Below are 24,303 nucleotides of genomic sequence, written 5' to 3' on the forward strand. Positions count from 1 at the left end.
GTTGAGCTTTTGTGAAGAAGGCTATAACTTGACTCGTATTCCTCTGTTTTCTCTTGCATTTGGGGAAAAAAAGTTAAATTTAAAATGTTGCCTGCCTGATACAGAACAGCAAGCAGAGGAATATTTTCAAAGTTATGGGACATTATACTGTTGCCTTACTCAAAACATTCAGCAAAATGGCACAATAAAAGACACTGCAGAATTGCACAACACCCATTAAATTCATATTTTAAGGAATTTATGTGACACCAAGCTCACAAATCTTTGCTGTTTGAGTATTTTGTATAATAAATATTTAGACGAAAAGCTTACTATTTATTAATAAATAATATACAGTAATAAGTCCATAATCCGGATGTCAATTATCCGGAATGATCTGTAATCCGGACCTCAAAGCCACAAACTTCTGCATGCGCGTAAAGCCAGTAAAGCGCTTACACATGCGCACTTCCGATAGTGAAGAAAGTGACAGAGAGGTTATCGAAAACGAAAAAATTTCGATTGACAAGTTAGTCGATATTCTCAACACAGGATTTGAACAGTGAAACTTTGTAACAGAACAAGAAATTTTGTCTGTTTATAGAAGAGAGAGTTAAAATAGAAAGTATTAGCACAAAAAACGAAGCAACTTAAACAACTTGAAAGAAGTGTTTAATAAAGTAAACAAATAACTTTTTTTTTTGTGTGTGTGTGTGTGTGTGTAAATTTTGTTACCCTTTAGATCATAATTGCTCTTTATTTCATAAATTACGGTTTTGATATTTTTAATTGTATAATTTCTGCATGCCATCTTACCAGATTTAAATTGATAATCTATAATCTGGAATCGCCGAAGTCCCGACGAGTCCAGATTACGGACTTTGTACAGTACTAAATTTGTAATGCCTTTCTATAATGTTATTATTGATACAATCTCTGAGTTAAGTGGGTTAAAAGTTATTTTGTGGTATTCTTGTTGACAATGAAATTTAAGCTATTATTCTTGCCTATTTATGTAAAAAATATGCGATTCATAAAAGAATTCTTTTTTTAACTTTTTTTAAGAAAACTGTAATGCATTATGGAAGCAAACCAATGCACAATGACAGATGTAATTTTAACAAAGTTCTGTTTATATAATTCTTAAAAAATGAAAGCATCTAAATAATGTATAAAGGCAATGTTTTGGATCAAACAACAACCTAAGAATATATTAAATTTCTTGATTAGCAAAAATGTAAATGATAGACATAATATTAAATAAACAGCACCATCATTCATTAATACACTCTGTAACATAAAAAGCAACACACCAAGAAGGAGTTATCTGAATGTGATAAAATTGCATATGCCCATACCTTACGATAAAATATGCAAATGATTAACTTTTGGCAGCCAACGATTGACTAACTGGAGTTTTAGTACATTGCAATGGAGCAACGAAATGGTTAAGGCATAACTTCCATGCAAATTTGTTTTCATATATTCATGTGTATGGTACCATTGCCTCATTGACAGGTTCGTGAACGGTATGAGCAGATGTCACCATTTGAGTGATAGCATGCAATTAGACTGAAGTATATTGTTCATTTTTTAGCAGGATCGCTAGACATTTGGGCCAGAGCATTGCTACCATTTGACAGTATCAGAAGGAATGGGTGAATCATGGCTGCTAAGAAGGTAGCGGTCTACCCAGAGCAGTAACAGAACGTGAAGATAATTTTGTTCAATTGAAGTTCACAGCACCTTACACATCTTTAGAAGTTCACAGCACCTTACACATCTTTATTTAGGATCCACTGCATAACTGGAACACTAGTGACTACAATGACCTTTCATATGTGGCTCATTGAATAGGGCTGAGGTCACAGGAGCTATTGTGCCAGTGGCTTCTCACCATTGCACACTGTCAGGCAATTCTGCACGTTTGTCGGCCACATCTCGCAGACTGGAGTAGAAGTGTTATCAGCAATGAGTTCTGCTTTGAATTGAACCCTGATGACTAGTGAAGACATGTCTGAAGGTATCCTGGACAGCAGTTGGATATTCACTTTACACAAGACACAGCCTGACAACTAGGAGTTATGGTATAGTGTGCCATTTCATTTGATAGCTAGATCTCTTTGATTGTCATCCATAGCAACATTATAGCACAGCAGTACATTGATGAGATTCCATACCCATTAGTGTTGTCTTTCCTTTCAAGAACCCCTGGATGCCTATTCTAGGATCACTGGGTCCATATACTACTTGCATGAACAATATTGACTCAAAAAAAAAAAAAAAAAAAACGGTATGGGCAGCCATCTTCAACTTAACGGAGAAACCCCTACAAACATCTTATCTCGAATCAGTTAGATTTGGAATTTGGTTACGTGTACATCACAGCGCGAGTAAAAATCAGTGAGTTTGGTTCATATATTACACTCTGCATGACTCTGTCTCTTCATGTGTTGCACTCTGCATGGAATTCAGTTACTCCAAGGGCGAATGAAAATTGTTTTCTTCATGCACGATTCTCAAAAGTATCAGATTCTTTGGTTCCAAAAAAATGGAGAAGGAAAATATTGAAACTGAGCTAATACTTAATGAAATGTTTGAGAAAGTTTCTGTATTATTGCATTAGCAGAAGAATGCGTTGCAATAGATGATAATAATGTGTGCATAGCCTCAAGTACAGCAGACAAAGACATTTTGGAGTTTGTTCAAAGCTCAAAAAGTATCATTAATACAGATTCCGATGACGAAAATGAAAGGAATAATGCAGCTTTTGCTCCCACATCATCTGAAATGAAGAACATCATAAAAAATGTGCGCAGTGTATTTAGACTTGTATTCTATATTAGGGTGGAGGATTATGTAATTCAAAATTTGATGTTTCTAGGTACTCTTGTTTTATCACAGTGCAAGAAACAGTCATACATTTATGCAAATTCTTCATTATTTATTTTCTTCAAATATAATACAGTGCAATAATATTTGGTGGCAACATCTTGAAAAGTGAAAGGCTATTTATCGTGAAACACCACAAAATGGCAAAACGAAATTAATAGCCCTTCTGGGCTAAACATTATTTTAAAAAATATCACACTAGTAGTAGTACTACTACTGAAAAAATATTATAAAACTATTTTATTGTTATATATATATATATATATATTTCATTTTTATTTTACAGTAGTGCGAATTTTGCACAATAATGAATGACATTCCTTAGTGTTCACAGTATTCTTTGTAAGGTATTCCACTGTTATATTTTAAAATAAATTCTTGCTATACATAAATCAAGTTGATGCTTTTCAGATGTCTATATTTTTATTAACTGAAGAAAGATTATGTCCTAGATAAATACTTATCATCTTCTACATTTTTAAACTATATAATTACAATATATATCTATAATTTCAGGTAAAGTATAACCCTTCTTTCAGTAGAAATTGTGATCATGTTTTCTGAATATGGCTCCAAATACTCTCCCAGTTCATCGCAAATTAAAATAACTATAAATTTTGTCAATCTGAAATATGCAATAAAAACATATTATGGCACAGCAAAAGCATCAACATATTTTCTGTAAATTCGCCACTGATTCAGGGATCTATGATTGTATTCTTCATTTAAATACGAAAATAATTGCGCTGAAAACACATACAAAGCTGTTGTGTACGTAGAACGTCAACTGGAGAAGCTTGATTGACAACGAGGCAACACTTTTCCCTGCATTTCCGATGACTTCTGTACTCAGAGAATATGGGATGTTGGGCAGACTTGTTTTTCATTAGCAGCAACATCTCACGGTCCACAAACTGATGCTGAATCTCAGAATGTAGAATAGGCATCCAGGACTTACATTTCAAAAGGTAATGCCCAGCTGCACATGGCACACCTTTCTATTGCTTGTCTTCATGCTTCTCCAACACTTTTCGGGATGGTGTGATCAACAGAACATATGTGGACAATGATGTGTGTGTGTCTCCGACTGTCTCTGAATCCCGCTGATTTAACTTGCTAGTTGGAATGTATGTGACAAGCAATCTTGTAGGGGGACATCTGCCAACTCAAGGAGTCAATAGCCAGCTAGAGAGCAGCTTGCATCAGAATTTTTTTAAAACTCTTGTTGCTGTATTTCCTCAATAAGACATTCAATTCCTATGATATTGTGATACATGTTTTATTGAAAACAGATTTTCATCCTATGCAGATAATTCCTTCTTGATGTGTTGCTTTTTATGTTATATTGTGTATTTCGAAAATATTGAGTTCTAGAATCATTATTTGAATTCCACTATACGCAATATATGTTTACTTTCTAAATATTTAATATAATAACAATAAAATCTTAAGCATCATGAAAAGTTCATAAATTCTTACTGATATAGATTAGATTAAATCTGAAAATTTATTTAATCTTTAAAAAAATGTTTAAAAAATAATCTTCAAAGAAAATTCCTGTGTGTAAAGTAAAGGAAAATTAATGGATTTAATTTGTGTATTGAATGAAGTAATGCTGTAAAAGTTTCTAGCAAAGCTTTAGAGAGCATTTCAAAAATTTTCTTTCATAATATTTAATTTTAAAATATTTAAAATGCATGCTCTTATAGGACCGTGCCAAGTGTTTGAGTTTGGATGAAAGGAGCCCAAATGTTTATGGTCCCGAGAAACTTCCACTTCATACAATTATTCCTGGTTTAGTTACAGATGATGCTACTAATGATTTAATTGCTGTGTTCGGTGTTATTGGCCGTTGGATGCAACCACAAGGGCACGTGCAGGTATTCAATTCATTTGTTATTATTTTGTTTTATATCTATATATTTTAACTGTGTTTTGAAATTAAACAATGTGATTATTTAAAAAGCTGTTTGCATAACAAAACCATGTATAGATCCTTTGAAACTGTTAAATGAAAATTTCCAGTTACTCTAAAGTTTTGACTTATCATTTGTCACGAAAAGCTTCTTCCATGAAACAGCCATTCTCATTTTTTGTTAAACATCATCATTTGTCTCAGAAGTAAAATTTCACAGTCATAAACAAGTTCTAATGAGACATTCAAAATAAAATGAATTCCATTCAAACAAAAGGTAAGAATTGGTTTGTAGATATAGCAGCATTCTTCTCCCCTTTTCTGTCTGACAATTGAAATGCATTGTATATTCAGCAGAAATGATATCTCAACCTCTATTCTCTGCTCAGTTTTGCACTTAGCATTTAATTTGTTCTTTAGGCAATACCCCCATTTAGTTAAAGAACCACTAAACCACTAAAAAAGTGGTAGTTGTTGTTTTTACTGACAAGTAAGGGAAAATACCCAAAAGTGCAGACACTGTGTTTCCCTCCCCCCCACACACACAAAAAGTTAGAATAGCACATTTAAATAACGGAATTGTAACAGAATACTGAAAGAAAAAAAGAATTAATTTTTTTCAGTGGCCATGAATCAGCAAAGTGACTAATAAGACATCAAGTACTTTACTGCAGTATTTATAATGATTTCAAAATAATCCAGTAATGCTGAATGATTGCTGATTAACAGTACGATGACCTTTCTGGCAGTTTTTCGGATTGCATTTCCATATATTTCAGTGGTTAACTTAATTTCATGCTAATCTTTCCAAATTCAGATTGAGAGTAATCTTGGAAAAATGCAATAGCATCATTTCCAGTTGATGAGAAACTGAAAATTGTCATCATCTTAGGATGCACTTAACAAGCATGAAAACTTATAAAATGAAGAAACATCTCAAATTACTATGAAAGAATGGAACATGAAAAACTTTTATTTGGTTTTGCTTATGGTTTAAGTTTACTGCATTGTTTGGGGATAAATGCTGACAAACTTGAGATGGTTAATCACTGGTTACTAGTAAAACTGACGAGTAACTGAAAAGTGTAAATTAAAGTAACAACAAATGTCATCTGGATATGGCTAATTTTTAGAAATCTTCAGTGGAAAGCAGCAAGAAAATTTTCAATTTTAAAAAGAATGGAAATTTTAAAAATAAAGAGGATGATGCAGGTCAGTTTAATAAAAGAATATAGTATTGACCCAAAAGTATGTATCTAGGTGATGATCAAAAGAATTACGATTGCAAATTTTTGATCATAGATAAGGTTTCATGAACTTAAATAGTTTTGTTATTTTTGCATATTTGTGCTTTTTTTTTTAATATATATATACTAAGTTTTCAGGTTTTATCAAAATGGGCAAATCTTTTGCAATGTTTTCAATTTCTTTTAGGTGCTTATAAACATGATAATCTTTGGCATGGATCCTCAAAATGCATTGAACCAACCACGCTTTTTTGTAGGAGAGTCAAAGACATTATTGACATACAAGTTAATATTAATTTCTTTCCACATTTATACTTTTAATTCTTTTTTTTTTTTTTCCCACAAAAACCGCTAACATAGTTTTATTTTATTATTTTTTCTTCTTAGGAACACACTGAATATGTTGTACTTAGAAGAAGGTATCAATCCATCTGTTATTCCTGTTCTTCAAAATTATGGTCATGAAGTCTGTGATGAATTTTATTCTGGGCCTAAACGAGAAATATTTGGAAAGGGTCATGTAATTGCCCGCCCTGTTCTTTGGATAAGAAATTCTTCTTTAACAGAAAATATTTGGTGGACAGGATCTGATCCACGTTCAGATGGCTGTGCTATGGGTTACTAAACTTCAGTCATGTTCTAACTTTAAAGAATTTTAACTAATGATTATTTTGTTATATATTTCATAGAAATGTTTTTCTTTCTTTTTTTTTAATTAAATATTTATTCAGCTGAATGAAGACGAAAATTTAAATATATGATTGTTTTTTAAATTTTTAAATTAAAAACTAAATATTCTTAATAAAATTGTTTCTGATGGCTTTTGGCTATAATTTGCTGTAAATCGAAATTACTTCTTTCAGTGCAAAGCTTTTTTAAAGCTACCATTTATTTTTGTTTATATCAATATATTTTTGACATACATATGTTTTTGTTTTAATGTATGCAAAATTATTATTTTAAAAAATGTCTAATGGTAATTCAGTTTTTCTTATATATATATATTTTGTCTAGAAAAAGTAAATCTTTTAAGCTACACCATCTTGAAACCACACTATTGCCAAGCATTAACTGTATTATATCTTTTGTACGAGTTTGTGTAAATTTATCTTACTCTACTTATGACATGAAGGCATATTTTAAATTATTACATTTGTAATAAAAATGATCTGTTTGATTGTTTAACTCACTAATCATGTTTAAATAAAATATACTTTTTTATTGGCTTAAATGATTTTAAATTTAAAGAAATTATTATTTCAAATTAATTTTCAAAACTTTGATTTGAGTGTATTGTATAGGAAGTTAATAAGAGAGAATTATTATATTTATCAGCCAATTTTAGGTGATACTATTAACTTGCATCTCTTCTTTGAATATCACAAGCAACTCTTGATCTTGCATCTCCTGTTTGATATCAAATTAATAGTATCATTTGTTATACATCATCTGTGTTTTGATAAAATGTTGTTTAATATTTAAACCATGCTTTATTATACAAATATAGTTTTTATAAAAATAATATTTTTGAAAAATGGGCTAGATCCACTTTATGAATTGTAATGAGATATATTCTTCAAGTGGTTCATAATTTATATAAAAAATTTTGTATTTTTGCTGAGTATACTAGGTTTTAAGTATTTTACAGTAGATTGACATATTCCTGTATTGTGTACCTAAAGTAAAAATTAATATTGGATGTTTCTATACTAGAGAAATGATGTGTGAGAATATTTATGTTAAACTGAAAATAAGTAACATATATTTTGTCAAATATTATTTTTTTTATTTTATTTTTTACTTATAAAATTTAAATTTCAATTTTGTATCCTGTACTTGTAATGGCAAAATTAAAATGGAATTTTTAATAAGTAATTTGCCTTTTAGTGAGTTATTTAATTTTGTTAAATATCATATATATTAATGTGTTATGATACCTAAATATGTATTCAGATGCAAGAGAGGTTAGTTTTATTTTTTATTTAAAACATATTGTTAAGAAATATTTTTAGAAACAGGAGATTAGGAAATAATTAAAAATTAAATTGTGCGCTAACCTAAACTTGAACAATGAGATTTTTAATTTACTGAAATAATATAATAACTCCTGCATCCCAAGAACATATGAAAGAAATATTTTTAATTACTCACAAATGTTTCTTGTTATAGTCATTCTTAGCAATAATATTAAATATACATATAAACACATCATTCTGATAGCAAATTAAGTTTGCATTTTTAAAAAATAAATTAAAAAAAACTACAAATCTGAAAGCTTCCAGATTTTATATTACGACCTATTGCCGCAGAAGAGCGCTTTTTTTTTTTTTTTTTTTTTTTTACGTTTTGTGTGTTACCTTTATTTATTAAATATCATGTTCTTTGCATTTAAACCATAAAATTCAATTCAACAGCAATATCACAAAATAATTTAAAAAGAGCATATCTTTAGAATTTCCAATACACAATCTCAGGCGCAAGAGATAATTTTTTTTTTCCTTTTATTTACAGTGTTGCCATTGCTCGCTTTGAAATCGTCGAGTTCGTTAATCAAAAATTCCTTACTGTTTTACAAAATTTTAAATAGATAATAAAGCAAGTTCAAAATTTGGACTTCCAATTGCCCATGTTGAGTTGGAGGATTATGTTATTCAAAATTGAATGGCTCTGGGTATCGTTGTTTTTTCACAATGCAAGAAACATTCATGCAGATTATTCATTATTTAGTTTCTTTAAACATAATACATGCAGATAATATTTGGTGGCAAGCGTTTGAAAAGTGAAACAACACAAAATGCTGTTTTGAGACAAATACCCTTTTGGACTAATAAAAGATTTTATTTAGGTTGCTATAAGCTTTATGCATTTAAAAGAAACTATAACTGAAATTTTTATACTGGGCTTGTAAATTTTTATAAGTATATTAAACACATTTTAGTCAAAGTGCTAATAAACCAATTCAATGTATTATTACTTACTATAGAGGAATACAGAACAAAAAAAAAAAAAAAAAAAAAAGCAAATTGTACTTTCAGTACTTGATACTTTTCTAAAGAACACTTGCAGTGTAACACTTGTACACCATTATTGAATGGAAAATATGCCTTACAAATTTGTAAAAAATATAAAACTGGAAAATAAGATTTTTTTAAAACAAGGGATAAACTTGATACACATGCAAGTAAATAATCCTTAATGTGTTAAAGTTAATTTTTAATGTGGTAGTATATGTTATACAAATATTTTGTTTTACTGTAGTGCAGTTTTCTGCATCTTGAAAAAACTGAATCTGGGTTTTTCAGCTAAGTATGTCATCATCTTAACTTTCAAGTTAGGAAAAGTGGATTATAATTGTAATCATTAATATTTTATTAATGAGGATTAAGGAAAATGACAATAGGTATAAATACGTGAAGTAACATTTATTTGTACTAATTATTAAAAGAAAATATGATAATGCTTTTTAATTTAAGCAGTTTCTGGAAGTCATGCTTTTTCTTTTCAATTATTAGAGTTCTATTGTCCAGCATTTCTGAAACTGTGGCCTATGGGTCATAAGTTCTTGTGGTCCTCCTAGATTTCTTATCAAGAGTCATGTTTACTGTGTATACCTCATTATAGTTGGAATTCTCAGAGTTTGGAATTTATACATGGTAATCATCTATTACTTGATTCTTTACATTAATTAAATTTCTTGCAAGAATGACATTTATGAAATTTATTATCTCTATAGACTTAGCAGCTTTACTCCCTCTATAGACTTAGCAGCAAGAAAGGGATTTAAAGTATTGGCTTTGTGCTGAATTAAAGCATTATCATTTCTCTATACATCTGGTGGCATTAGACTCATTACAGTGAAAATGGAATAAAGTCGTTGGAATGGGATACAGTTGTCGCGAAAAAAATTGATAGCTTAAAGAACTAGCAGGAAGCAATTCTGGCGGTTTTAAATTTTTACCCATACCTTCTGGATACTCTCTAAAGCTGCTCACTTATGGTGGAGAGACTTCTTAACAAGTATATAAGACTCAGTTTTCTACAGTAGCGGACGCGATTGGATGGGATTCCTAAGCTAACAGCCTGCTATCTCGCCCCTTCTCTGAGAGCAGTGACAGCGGATATCTTTCAAACTCTGCCCGAAAACCAGAGGCTAGATTTCAAAGCTTTATCCGGTGCGTAGCAGCTGCGCTTTGGCGAGAATTGTTTAAAAGACTATAGAAGGCTTCAATTAAAATCTCGCTAGCAGAAGGCCACAGAAACACTCCAGGAGCTCGTCCCAGATGTTGAAAAGTTGTCTCATCTGTCCTTTTCCTACTGCCCAACAGAAACAAGGGAAGTTCTGTCCCTGCAGTACTTCATCGATGGCATACGGGATCATGGCATACAGAAAGCTCTGCGAATGGCGCATGTCAAGGATCTAAAAAGCGCCTTAGTGTGCGCTATGAAATTCGAGACAGTCCAGCAGCCAAATTATAAAGACCAACACCCGATCAAGAACTGCTCCAGTCCAAGAGCCAGTGGATCAAATGGCTGCTCGTCTAGATAATTTAACAAGGAAAGTCAATGCCTTGAGTCAAAATAGGAGTGATAACGAACCAACTCTAAAGTGCTGGAACTGCCGTGGTGAAGGCCATGTACGGAAACACTGCAAAACACCCCAAGGCATAAGAGCTAAGACCGCTCCCAAAGAGGAGGGAAACTAATTAGCGGCCATCTCGAGGGCCGGATGTTGCCGGATACTGAGAAGTCACATTTTAAAGCGCTTCAGATTTCTGCAATGAGTAACGACAATAATGGTTTATTCATTATGGGACATATCAGTGGAGTTCCTTGCAGTATGACCATCGATACTGGAGCCAATGTTACTATCACCCGAAAAGATTTGGCTCTACAGTTAGAATGTAAACTCATTTGAACGCCGCCCTACATTACCTTCCAGGTCCAGTGATAAAATCGACATCCACAGAAAGTCAAACGTTAGGGTATCACGTTTCGGCAGTGTCGACTACCATCACACCGCATATGTGGCAGATATTACAGACCCCTGCATACTCGAATTAGACTTTTTAAGAAAGTACAATTTTCCATTGGACTTTAAAAATAATAAACTGCATTCTACCTCCGACGACGTAACCCTGTTGAAAATTAAAGCTAAAGGAGTTAACTCCGTCCACCAAATCATAGCTCAAGACGATATCACAGTACGATCAAGAACGGAATTTTTATTTCTTGAATCCATAGCTGAAAACAGAAATTTTCGATACGGTATAATAGAATAGCCTAAGAACTGTAACAGCCCAAAAGGAGTAATAACTCTGCGCTGTGTGTGCTGATTCTAGGTTCGTCAGATATTCGCTTCTCCATCTTTTCCAGAACAAATTCAATAAGTGTTCTCTATAATTAAAACGTTTCAATAAAATATCCTTGTTTAAAAAGTCTGAATTGCTCAGTTAACTCAAAATTCTTCTCTCAAATAAGAAATGTGTAGACGCTAAGGGAAATGGTTCTTCTGGTTTTGAATAGGTATACGTTAAATCATATTTGAAACAATTCTAAATGGATTGTTCACGTAAAGGCACAAGTAAAAAGTATATAAAATTTACTGCAACTGTTCTTCACAAAGAGAGGACTAGCTGTGTCTTCCTCTCATAACCCAAAATTTTTCTCGAGTTTGGACTAGCGTATCAGCAATTCCTGCGTGATATACCTTCTCATGAGCATCTTTAATTTTAAGTTCCAGAAATTTTTCTTTCTATAATTTCTTGGTTCAGTAGGTTTCTGCGTCGGCAATTTCACTTGCACTTAATTCGGCTTGAATTCTATTTTCCTGTTTTTGCTTCTCGCCTTAAATATGAATCTCCTAATATAGGGTGTTATTCTGTACAACTTTGTAATTGAAGTATGTTTCTTCAAATCTAGCAGGCGATTCTTCTCTTTCTTATTTTCGTCAAATATCGCATCTGATATTTTAAATTTTGATCTTCTTTTGTGCATAGTCAAAGAATCAATTTCAACTTTACTGTGAGGGCATGTTTCTTCAGGTTGTTTTAACCAGTTGGGCTCTCATAATTTTTCATTGTTTATCAGATGCATTTTTCATTGACATTACATTCGCTGGATTAACTCGACTATTGCAATGTCTCTAGTTCGATGGATTGGTTATTTCTTAAATTTAAGCGACTCTATCCGAGATAAAAACTTCCACTATTGGGCATTTCCGAGAATTCGGCAGAAGGCTACTGTGGAATCTGTCTATAAGGAGTAATCATCCTTCTTGTGAAAAATGGATTTAAAGAAGTTGCGTAATCTTGCTGCAATCAGCGTTGTTATCAACTCTAACCGTAGCAAGATTAACTTCTTCACTGGCGATACATTTGATTTAGATGTTACAAAGCTAATTTCGAAATTTCCATCTGATCTTTTGTAGCGACTACTCGGTGTGTTAACTCAGTAGCGTCGACAAAAATATGTAATTGAAATTCGGTTATCTCTGTTTTGAAATATCATCCAGGCGTTGATAAAGTTTCCAATTTAGAAATGTCCAGTTTTCCCATTTAACTTTCAAATCCCACCTAACCCTTCATCACATGCTACACCTTTCACCCATCACTACACAATTACAAACACCAATTACAAATAGTGTAATTAATCCACATAAACTTTGCATGCTAATTTTAAAACGCTTCTTTTTGTGTCCTGTCTCTCCTCTGACAATGTCAAAACTTATTTCATCTGTTTCGGTGTTCCAAACAATACCCTATACCTTCAGTGGTACTATACAGCTTTTAGGAATTGATAATATTTCAAATCCTATTGTCATTCCATACTTTCAAAAGCTCCTTGAAATTAGTTCCCTCTTTTCTCAGATTTATAGCTGCCTTTGATAAGATGAATTTTGTGTCTGTAGACTAGTTTCGACCTTCAAATATAGAATTTCCTCCTTCCAACAGATTATCAACATATAAGCATTTATTCAAGATTCTATATCCTTTATTTAAGTTCTTTTATTTATTTATATGGTATTTTATTGTTACTTCTGAGATGAGAGGGATAGAAGTTACTCCTTTTCAGTGCCTCAAATTCGTCATTTTCAGTGCCTCAAATGCCAACTCATCAAAGCATAGAAATCTCTCATAATTACGATCGGTTTCCCCAAGAAGCCAAATTGCTGCCACCAAGGCTGTTCACCGAAAATTACCGTTAAAATCAAATAATCAACTTCTGAAGGTGAACAAAATTAAAAGCAAGTTAATATTTCTGATGTAATAAATGCGTGATATAGATATCCTGATACTTATTTTTCTGTTCACGTAATTTTTCATCAACGTAGGGAGAATTGATTGTTAACAACAGCCTAAAGTTTAAAGCATAAGCAAATTATTACTTAAAAACATATAAAAATGTTTCGCAAGTAAACGAAATGAATTTTTCTTTTTTTAAATACAGTTCGATTATGCACTTGAAAATGTCTTATATTTCACGAACCAGAACATGCATTCTAAGAATTTCAGCAGTCTTTAATAATGGTTAATTTTCGATGAGTCAAAAGATGACTCCTAATCAGGCTTACTTCCGGCTATTCTGATAATATTAAGCTGCAAAAAATTATCATTCAAAAGTCTGAAAAGTTTTAGATTTTAACTGTCGCCTAAAAGGGTTTGTTAAGGTTTTTTACGCTCTCGCTGAGCTCGCAGAGTCCCAGTCTGCTGCTACACTCACTCCCACTAATACTTTTTTTTTTTTTTTTTCGTTTTAGCTTTATTATTAAGCATAATTTTCTTCGCACTTACACCATATACAATTCAACAGTAAAATTATAAAAATTTTAAAAGCAGTATGCCAGTATGCGTTCAGAGTACCCGATGCAGCGTTAAGTATTCCCATACATTTTTCTGCTTTAATCAGTCTTCGTCATATCAATCAATGTTCACTTTTCTTACTAAGATGGCTTTACAAAACCTTCTTTTGTCTTTTTTATTATTAACGTTTTGTGTGTTTATTTTATTTTTTGAATACTAGCTTTACCCGCGGCTTCACTCGCGTTGATGTCCTTAAATAAGTTTCAACTCCGCGGTATTTTAAAAATACACTCCGCGTAAAATTTCAAAATAAAAAACAATCGAGCGCCTTAAAATGATAAAAAAAAATTTTTTTATCGCACACAGAAAAATGTAAAGAATATAAAATGCAAATGCAATTTTTGAAGCAACAATAACAGAAATATCGTATAACACGAATGAATAGATTTCTAAAAAAGTACGAAATAAAACATTAAATATATCACAAAAGTCAAAATGTTGATAATAGTTTCAAGTCGGTAAGTTAATTAGAAATTATTAATTTGAAAATGATTTTCCATGTGTAAATCCGTGAACTTTGACTTTTCGCCAACCCAAAGGTATACCAGATACCAGCTTCCTCCCTCCGTCGCTTTCGAATCGCAGTCTGTCAAAAAAGATCTAGCAATGGCAAGTGGAGTATTGTTTCATCTGTGATTAAGCTGGAAATAATTAAGCGACAAAAACAGTTAGACTACCATTGTTCCTATCATTCAGAGAGCGACACAAGTTTCTAAATTTCGAGAAATTTGGACAATTAGATCAAAAGTTATAATTTTTATCACCAATTTATTGGACCCACACGGTCCCTAATGTCGCTATTGAGTCGCATTCAAATTAGCGTTTTCAGAGTTTTTAATTAATATCTCAGCTGATTAAAGTCGTACGAAGATGAGAATGGTATCGACGGATTCCGACGAATTTTTGGAATCAGCGGATATTTGTCTCGAAATTCAACTACCCGCCGTTTCATAGATATTTGTGAAAGTATAAATTCGCGCGTAGCCAAATCCCTTAGGGAAAAATCCAACAAAGTGACTGAAAAATGTAGGGAAAAAGTAGTTTTTAATTAATATCTCGGCTAATTAAAGTTGTACGAAGACATTTTATAGCCTATAAACTTTTCTAATATATCAAAAATACTTCTTGAAAATTTCATGATGATCGGTTTAGTAATTAAGGCGTGAAAGCGTAACAAACAAACTCACATTCGCATTTATAATATTAAGTAAAGATCGCGTTCTTGGCGCTTACGCCTCATAAAATTCAACAACAAAATTAAACAATATTTAACAACAGCATGGCTTTAGAATTTCCGATAGACAGTCTTGCTTCCTGGAGATATTTTTTCCCCCTCCCCGTACAGTATTCCCACTGCTTGCTTTGAAATCCTTGAGTTTGCTAATCAAAAATTCGATAAAGTTTTACAAAATATGAAAGGGATTTAATAAAACAAATTCCAAATTCGGGCTTCCAGGTCCTCATGTTCGAGTGGAGGACTACGTTATTCAGAACTGGATGGGTCTAGGTAACGTTGTTTTGCACAGTGCGCGAAACATACATATATGTATGCAAATTCCTCATTATTTAATTTCTTTAAATATAATACAGGGCGATAATACTTGACAGCTACAATTTGAGAACTAATACGCCGTGTATAGTAAAGTCAGTGGAAAGCACCATTTTCAGAATAATATCTTATTCGAAACTAACGCCCCTTTTGGGATAAAAATGATAAATTTATTTTAATTTGCAGTATAATGTAAGTTTATAATATGTCGGTAAATAAATATTTAAAAATTATAATAATGAATTGCCTGAAAGCGTTATTTAAACATTTGTTCATAACCTGTAAAGAATTATCGCATTTTTTCGTGCATGCTGTGAATTATCTTGTTTTCCCTGCATATCCAGCTAACATGTGGAGGGGAAGGGAAAAAAAAACTATTTCGAATCCTGGCGAGGACAGTTTATTTCTCGTATTCCTGGTTCGAAATATTTAAACATTTATATTCATAAAATTTCTAGAAATTTTATTCTAATTAATCGTAAATTGCGGAGCTCCTATCTCGGCTTAGCATAAATAGCGAATTCCTTGTTTGAAATGTATTTGTTACCGCGAAAGACCGAAATTGGAGAATGTCGACATTCACCAAATACGTCGGTGAAAGATCGAATATTGCATTACATTCTTGTACATTCGGCCCCTCACCGGTGTATGTCGACAATCACAGATATGCTGTGGTGTAGCTCCAAAGGAGATATCATAAAGTGTCATAATAGTTTACGTTGTTGCAATGAATAAGATTTGAATCAGATAATTTAGTAAGTTTTTTATTACTATTATTTTATTTTCTCATTTAGAACTACTGTATAATTAAGTAAGTTTTTAACTTTTATTATTTTCCTTTCTCATTTTGAATGTACTGTGTGTTTTAAGTTCTTATATTTTTATTTTAAGTCTCAAGTGTGTTTTTTCGTGACTGAATTACGGAGAAGAAAATATAATATTCTTATATGTTCAACATTCACCATTAGTACGTGGTGAATGTTGACATTTACCGATGTAAGTCAGAAACACGGAGTATAATACTCCGTGGTCAGAAATAAGAGTATTTGGAAAATATTTCGGACATACACCAAGCGACTATGTGAATGTTGACATTCACCGGTGAAAGTCGACATTCTCCAGATTTCGGTGTTTCACCGTAACATATCCATTGTTATTTTGGCTGTTTATAATTATTTTGGCGTGTTTCTTTGCAATTTAAATTTAACATCTTCGTTAAAAAGCTTCTCACATGTTCCGTATGGATGTGTTTTGGAGGGGTACAGTCTTCCGTTCTCAATGCTGATACTTGAATTTCTTTGTCAATCATTATTAACGTACATCTACAGTTAATTTGCGTTAACTGGAGCTGTTGAATTTTGTTTTTCATCTTCATCCTTTTTATCTGATACTTTGCCATGTTTAAAACAAGGAGGTTAGTTTTTCTTGGTTATTTGCCCTTGCAACCATATATTCCATTTTATCAACACTTCCAACATAATATTCTCATGTGCGTTATCATCTCTAATCAAAGACCGATTTACAAAAGTGAAGGCCAAAGGTTAAAGTAAACGCTTCTTTCTCTCTCTCTCTCTATATATATATCTCCCCCATCTCTCTTTTTCTTTTTCTTTCCCGTAGTGGGTATCGTTAATGCAAATTATGTACAATATTTCCTGAAATATTCTTAAGAATCTTTTTTTTTTTTTTTTTTTCCATTTAAAATGATTTGAGCAAAAAGATGTATTTCCCTGTTATGCTTTGTTGTCACGGTTGTTATGTATTATATAAAATATAAGCTTGTACATTTTATGCCAACGTCCTGTTTTCCATTGAAGAAGTTAGAAAAAGGAAGAGAACTTTAAATATTCACAGTGGTTTTATTGCAACTTTAAATAAAATACATGGACAAGTTAATCAATTAAAACATTTATCAATTTACTTATTAAATACGTCAATAAAATTTGGAATTTAAAAAATTCAGTTTCTTTCCATCCAGATTTCACGAAATGACGCCGTTCGTCAATAAAAGTGCGAAACAGCATTAAAAAAAGGCAAAAGACTGAAATTTAGAAAAAAAAAAATTAAATCCTGCTAAAATTTCATCTTTTTACTTCCTCGTCCGAAGTGAAGTATTGTAATAGCAAAAAATTTCGTATACCGTATTGCAAAGAAAATATCCATTTCGACCCCTCTCGAATTCATTTGAAAATGTTTTTGCTTGACAACGGTACGTGCGGACAGAATAGACCGTTTTTGACAAAACGGATTGTAAAATGAATTCAGAAGAGAGGTGGTTTTTTTTTTTTTTTTTTTTTTTTTTTTCGACTAGACACTCCGAAATACTTAACCCTTGGATCCTTCGAATCTGCTAGTGTCATTCCAGCTTTATCTGCTCAGGTCATTGTTATTCTTATGCGCCTTCCAATTTTAGAAGTGTTCAAAAAGAGAATATAAATTTTAGCACACACTTAATTTAAATGTAAATCATCTCTATTCGGGACCTCTTTTAGTTTGCAAAAAATTACAGTCACGAACATTTTGTCATAATAACTTACTGGTTTTAGTTAAAGACGAATTCTCATTGCTTTTCTGTGCAAAAGGGCACGACTTCGGCAATGCGATAGCAATGTCCGAATGATAACATTAATCGCAATCAAATTAATCGTTGTTGTTGGGACTTATCTCACTTACCTCATAGACACATCTGCATGGGCGTTTTCGTGATTTTCCCCCTGTGTAACTTATATACGAGACAGTTTCCCTTAGAAAGTCATACATGAAAGCAACCCTCTCCTTAGGGAGACAGCCCTAGTGTGCTTTGTTGTAATCAACTACACCAGACCAAACCATCATACTAACATCAGAACAAGTTTACGAATTTTATCGCGGTCAACAGAGCAATTGTTGCATCTGTCGTTATCTTAGGCCCTGGATACAGAGAGCGTTCAGACGGTGGTTAAAAGCGATGAATAAACGTCATTACTTTTCTTCAAGGGAAAAAAATTGCATCTTTCAGATATAAAGCTAGTAAAATTTTGTAAAATACGTACTCTTGATGTCATAAAATAAGACTTAAATTCCGGAAAGATCTCTGTTTACATTTTAAACTTTATTTTGGAATACTAAAAATCAAAATTCTTAGAGAAGAGAAATTCTTATTTGGGAATTCTTTACCTGAGTTCTACTGAACATTATGAATTACATCAATTAAATTTAGAATATACCGGGTGATCATAATTAAAGCTGATATCGTCAGAAGATTTACACTATTCAAAGGATGCGGAGAAGTATTCTGCCAGGAAGTAGGGGATAATTAAAGAATTGCTAAGAGATGCTTTACGAATTGCAGAAAAAGGAAAATGTAGAGCTGGTATGCTCAGAGCATTCTGGAATAGTGAACTAGCTCTAAATGAAACTTAAATTTCACAGAATTACAACCAGCAAAATGTTTAGTCCCAAAATTTATGTGTACATTATTCAAAGGATGCAGAGAAGTATTGTGGGGCGGGTGGGTGGGTAAGGGAGGGGAATAATTCAAAGAAGTTTTGCTAGGAGGCGTTTTACGTTAAATACAAAAAAGATGGAAATATCAAATAAATGGAACTAAGCATGACACGCTTTAAGTATTTACAACATTACGAATGAAACTGATAGAAGAAATATTACTTCCAATGTTACCATGCAAGTAATCGAATACAGTCTGGTTTTGCATAGGCAGGTATAAAGAAAACTTATGACTGGGTTAAGAAACATTACAATTTGATTGCATTTTGATCAATGACAATGGCCGTCATTTTAGTCAACTGTGAAAATAAAACTTTTTACAGTTATAGCAAATTTTTTCTACGGAAATTGCAGCCAAAATTTCGGTGGTAAAACCGAAGTCAACGCTTGCTCTAAGGTCAGCCGCCACCACCAAAACAATTCGCTGAAATCCCTCAGTTGATCCGTTTCCACCAAAATTGTTTCGGTGGTAAGGGGTCTGATGAGGAATTCTGAAAGTTTCATGAGGTGCTGAGGGTCATAAGTTCTCCTTGTCACCTGATATCAACGGTTTAAAAATAGTGAAACATTATTCATAATTTCAGAAATTATGCAAAAAAAAAAAAAAAAAAAAAAAGCAGTAAACTCATTGGAATTAAATAGAATTAATGACACTAAAAATAAGTTTTAAAATATACAAACAAAGGAAGAAATAATGTCCAAAGATAAACTAATCGGATACGCATAGTAAAACTAATGATAAACACATTGTAAACTCTCTTAATACCGTCGTCGTTAGTTTATCGCAAATACGTAATTGGCAAAGCCAAGTTTTTCTCCATAGCATAAAAGAGAGAAATTCTCATGTTTCCCCACTTGTATATTACGTTACATTATCCCGATGATTTCATAATGATGCCGGAACTTATAAGAAATCAGGCGACTATTCACTTGGATTTTCTACCTCGGCATCCCCAGCTCATTAGAAAATTTAATCGATTCACGCATAAGTTGTTGAAGACACGCGATGGTTCTTGTCACGGAGTATAAACTTTATACTCCATGGTTCTTGTTAATTAAATGGGTCGTTCTCGTTCTAGCTGTGCGTCTTACTTTCTACAGCGAAATATGGATAGTGCTGTGAAAGTCGTACATTTTTACATGCATAATTAGTCAGAATCAGCAGCTATCCAGTGGCGATACGATTCAGCAACTTATTTATCAATGCATTTCAATGATGACTGAAGTATAAAACCTTGGAATATTTTTTGGAGTGCGAAGGGCAGGTTTATCTAAATACAATATTTGTTTTATTACAACTGCAGCAATGATAACGCCTAAAAAGTATGACTTTTAAACGAAACAATGCACCGTTACATACTGGACGTTGCTTATAATAGTTTTTAAACACGCATTTAATAATGTCATTAGTGCCTCGTTTTCAAGTTCATGCCTCTATATTCTCTATTATTCCGTCCCTGTGGTTTCTAGCTTAGGGATCTTTTGGAGAATTTTATTTGTCGTGCAACTGATGCAGCATTTGCAAAAATGGAATATTGCATCTCATTAGAACGCGAGCCATTAGGAAGAAATACTTGTGATCAGATGTTGTCATACAATGATTAGCGTCTTGTGAAAATTCAAGATTAACATGTTAATCAGTTTCCTCAAGTGATCTTGGATAACGGCTCACTGCAATCATGCAGTTTTGGAAAGAGAATGTATTTTCTTTGCTTGCAGTGCCCCAAGTGATATTTATTTCTCTGATTAATGTTTAAATTTTTTTTGTTTGTTTTTTTTTGTTTTTTCACATGTTTAATTATTTCCTATTTTTATTTGTACGATAAGGCGCCATCTAAGTAAAATGCAGATCAATTTTCAGAATTATAGATAGTATCGCCTACAAAATAAAGATTTCCATTTTTTAAAGAAACCAAGTTATGATTGCGTTTTGTCCATGGACTAAAGGGAGTAAGCTATTCCCCCAAAATTTTAGGCATTAGCATTTTCAAACACGTTTTAACTAAAACTTAAAAGCATTTAAAAGGACCGTCCTTTAACCTCTTCAGAAATCGCAAAACCTTTCGAATGTAGTCGGGTTTTCACAGAGTGAGAGGTCGGTTTAGCAGCAGTTTTATGCCACGAAGCACTAGCTGCCTGTTTACTTTTTCTCACAGTTACTTTAGATATAATGCTAACCGCTGCCTTTAGATCTACTAAGAACATATAGTGAATTTGAGTTTCAGAAAGCTGCGTCTTCCTTTACTCTGTATTACGTGAAGAACATCAGTAAAACCAAAAGACGAAAGTAAATGTCAGGTGGCCGCCATCAGTCGACGAAAAAGGTGAGTGTCTGGTTGAAGGTCCAAATCAGGGAACTGAAGAATCTAGTATAAGTAAAAAATGTTAAGGGTGGAGAATGTCAGATGGATATTTGTGCTTTTCTCTGGGAAATGGAGAACATTTAAGAGAGTTGATGCAGTTGTTAGGAGGAGTGAGAACTGAATAGAAGAAATTTCTGGCAAGTTTTTGAATATAATCTTGAATTGTATCTACTTTGTGATCACGGTGGATATAAGAATTTGGAATGAACCATGGCGCGTTGGTGATCTCTCTGAGTGCTTTGTTTTGAAGAACTTGGATGTGTTGAAGGTGAGTTTTTGGCAGCGTAGCCCCAGACAGGACTAGCATAGAGTAATGCTGGTAGAAGTATAGATTTATATAAGATGAGTTTATTAGAAACGGACATATGACTTCTGCCAAGAAGTGGGTGCATAGTTGCAAGCGTGATATTGATTTTTTTCACAATTTCCCTGAGATGCTTTTGAAAAGTCAATTTTTTTTTTATCAAGAATGACTCCTAGATATTTAACTTCGTCAACCCAGTCAATTTCTTCATCCAACAGAAGAGGTCTAGGTGGAATAAAATTTGTTTGACCTTTGCGAAAAATTATTGCTTTTGATTTTTCGGTATTAACTGCAATCCTCCAAAGAGTGAGCCAATTTTTTAGATGATTGAGGTAATGTTGAAGAAGGTGCTGGACATCAGTAACAGTAGAAGCTTTGGTCATAATTGCAGTATCATCAGCGAAAAGAGCAATGGTAATTTGTGGGTCCTTAGGAATATTGTAAATGTAAATGTTATATAAATATAGAGAAAGTAAAGATCCTTGAGGCACTCCAGCGAAAATTTTTTTCGTGGAAGAAACAGAACTGCCAATTTTCACTGCAAACATTCTGTCTTGGAGATACGAAGCAATAAGTGTAATACAATGATCGGGGAAGTTTAACTTGATAAGTTTGTATACAAGTCCCCGGTGCCATACCCTATCAAAAGCTTTCGCAATATCGAGGAAAATAGCTCCGGTAGGGAACTTACAATTGAAACTGTCAGTAATATAGTTGATGACACAAAGCAGCCGAAGATTAGTACTGTGAAGATGACGGAATGCTTGTAGGTCGCAAAATTTAATTTCCCCATGATTCTTATAAGCTAAATTAATTTAACTTTTATAAATTAATTTAAATATAACTGATATAGTTCAGCTATATTTTAGTTTGCCGTCAGGAAAGCGTTTTTGTGGCACGGGAAAAAATTTGAAATAAAATACATTGGTACAGTAATTTTAGTTTTATACTGTGGCAAAGGAAGCGGTACAGAAAGCCAGTCTTCACTCAAAATATCATTACGGGCATGCGTAAACAATCTCTAAAACCGTTTGATGAAAATTAACCGACATATGAAAAAGAACATATGATTATAAATATGAAACAGAAAGGAATTAAATATGTTTAATTACAAGCCCAATTTTTTTAGCGTTATAAGCATTTAAATCTATTGCTTATAAACAGAAACTATTCTTTCAAAATTAAAAGTAATAATAGTTTACGAATTTATCTGGTTTATTTGCTTGATTAAAAACGTTTTAAATACTCACGAAAACAAAACATACACACACGAGCTTTAGATTTAATGTTTCCGAAAGTTACAATAGTTGTTAATTTTTATGTGCTCTTAACAAATGCTATTCAGTCATATCGTCTTACATTTTAGATTAAATTGTTACATACAATTGCTTTTCAGGAATAATTTCGTCTAGGTATATCTACAAAACTTTTATGTTTAGAGAATTCACTGAGAAAATATGGAAGATAATAACTCTACTAATACAGAAAAGTAAGAAAAGCATTTGATAAATTTTAGGTCAATATTATTTATTGTGAGGGAATTTTTTTTTTAAGCAGAAAGTAATTTTTGTTTAAAAGATTAAATAATGACTGTTTTTTTTCCCCCAATATCTGATCTTAAGAAATAAACTGAATAATCTTCTGAACTGTTTCTTTACTGTATGTAAAATAATTGCTAACAATAATTGTTGCTTTTATTTATTACAGATTTATTTTATTTATTTCTGTCAGTGATATGTGTAAATGGAGAATAGCATATATTTTGTTCTATACATAATTAACCACAAAATTATAAATGAAACAGGCTACAGAAATTGCTTTTGGAAAGACAAACATGAAGGTAAATTTGTGAAATAATAAATGAAATTACTGAAATATCTTTTTAATAAATTTAGTTGTAGGTTAAACAGCAAGAGCATACATCCAGCTTCAATTCAAGGAAAATACTTTTCCAGCAGCTGGGCAGAATTTAAAGACTTTGCAATTTATTAAAAATACCGATAAACTTTCTCTGAAATACTAATAATTGATATGCTATGAGCAAGAAAAATATTTTATTAGTTTGCCATAAATGATAGAAAAATTAAAAGTGAAGAAATATCACTTTTGGTTGGAAGTCTAATCTTCGAACTACATGCAGTTTTCATTAATGTGCAAAAGTATTTTAACTTAGAGTTGACCGAATTAGAGGCCATGGAGTCCATGTTCGAGGCATAAAAAATATTGGTTTAATGTCACGTGATTGTCTCTTAGCCAATTGAAAACCACAGCGGTGACATCAAAAGATGACAGGAGAACTTGTTCCTGACAACATGTGGTTCATTCAACGTTGAACTCGAACAAACGAAAAAAAAAAAAAAAAGAAGTTCGAGGTGTGTGAAGGGCGGAAAGGTAGGTACGAAAGAGATGTTAAAAACTACCTTATCGCATAAAATGCGGCGAGTATCTGGAATGCCACCTTTTTCACATTGTTTTTTTTTTTAACTTTGTATCTCAGATTATGGACATGGAAGATTTATATAGATATTCTAGGTGATCAACGATTGAAATAGTCATCGATGAAATTTGCAGGTGAGTGTCTGCTTTCTTCTTTCACCCGTGCGAGCACATGCTTTTGTCGGCCTAAGAGAACGTGAAATGCGGAATTTTAAAATGTCTTTTTTTAATGGTTGTAGAAGATAGATTTGGACATTTTATTAATTATTAGCT

The 24,303-nt window shown here is 32.5% G+C and overlaps 2 protein-coding genes across 9 annotated transcripts in view; both read left to right on the forward strand.

Moving 5' to 3' along the window:
• Nucleotides 1–7,908, forward strand: part of LOC118196057 (uncharacterized) — a 143,286-nt gene extending 135,378 nt beyond the window's left edge. For all 7 annotated transcript variants that reach the window (XM_085821542.1, XM_085821539.1, XM_085821538.1 and 4 more), the window contains exons 9-11: nucleotides 4,581–4,751; nucleotides 6,221–6,318; nucleotides 6,421–7,908. In XM_085821542.1, the coding sequence (XP_085677668.1) occupies nucleotides 4,581–4,751; nucleotides 6,221–6,318; nucleotides 6,421–6,658 (507 nt within the window). In that variant the 3' untranslated portion in view covers nucleotides 6,659–7,908. The remainder of the gene's footprint in view (nucleotides 1–4,580; nucleotides 4,752–6,220; nucleotides 6,319–6,420) is intronic.
• Nucleotides 7,909–23,973: 16,065 nt separating this feature from the next.
• Nucleotides 23,974–24,303, forward strand: part of unk (RING finger protein unk) — a 101,538-nt gene continuing 101,208 nt past the window's right edge. The window contains exon 1 of one of the 2 annotated variants that reach the window (XM_035367433.2): nucleotides 23,974–24,165. The gene's annotated coding sequence lies outside the window, so the exon portion shown is untranslated. The remainder of the gene's footprint in view (nucleotides 24,166–24,303) is intronic. The other variant, XM_035367436.2, reaches the window with a different exon arrangement.

Source organism: Stegodyphus dumicola, chromosome 8, assembly GCF_044657685.1.
Source record: "Stegodyphus dumicola isolate Sdum_Otavi_A_Nest chromosome 8, ASM4465768v1".
In the NCBI taxonomy this organism is placed as follows: Eukaryota; Metazoa; Arthropoda; class Arachnida; order Araneae; family Eresidae; genus Stegodyphus; species Stegodyphus dumicola.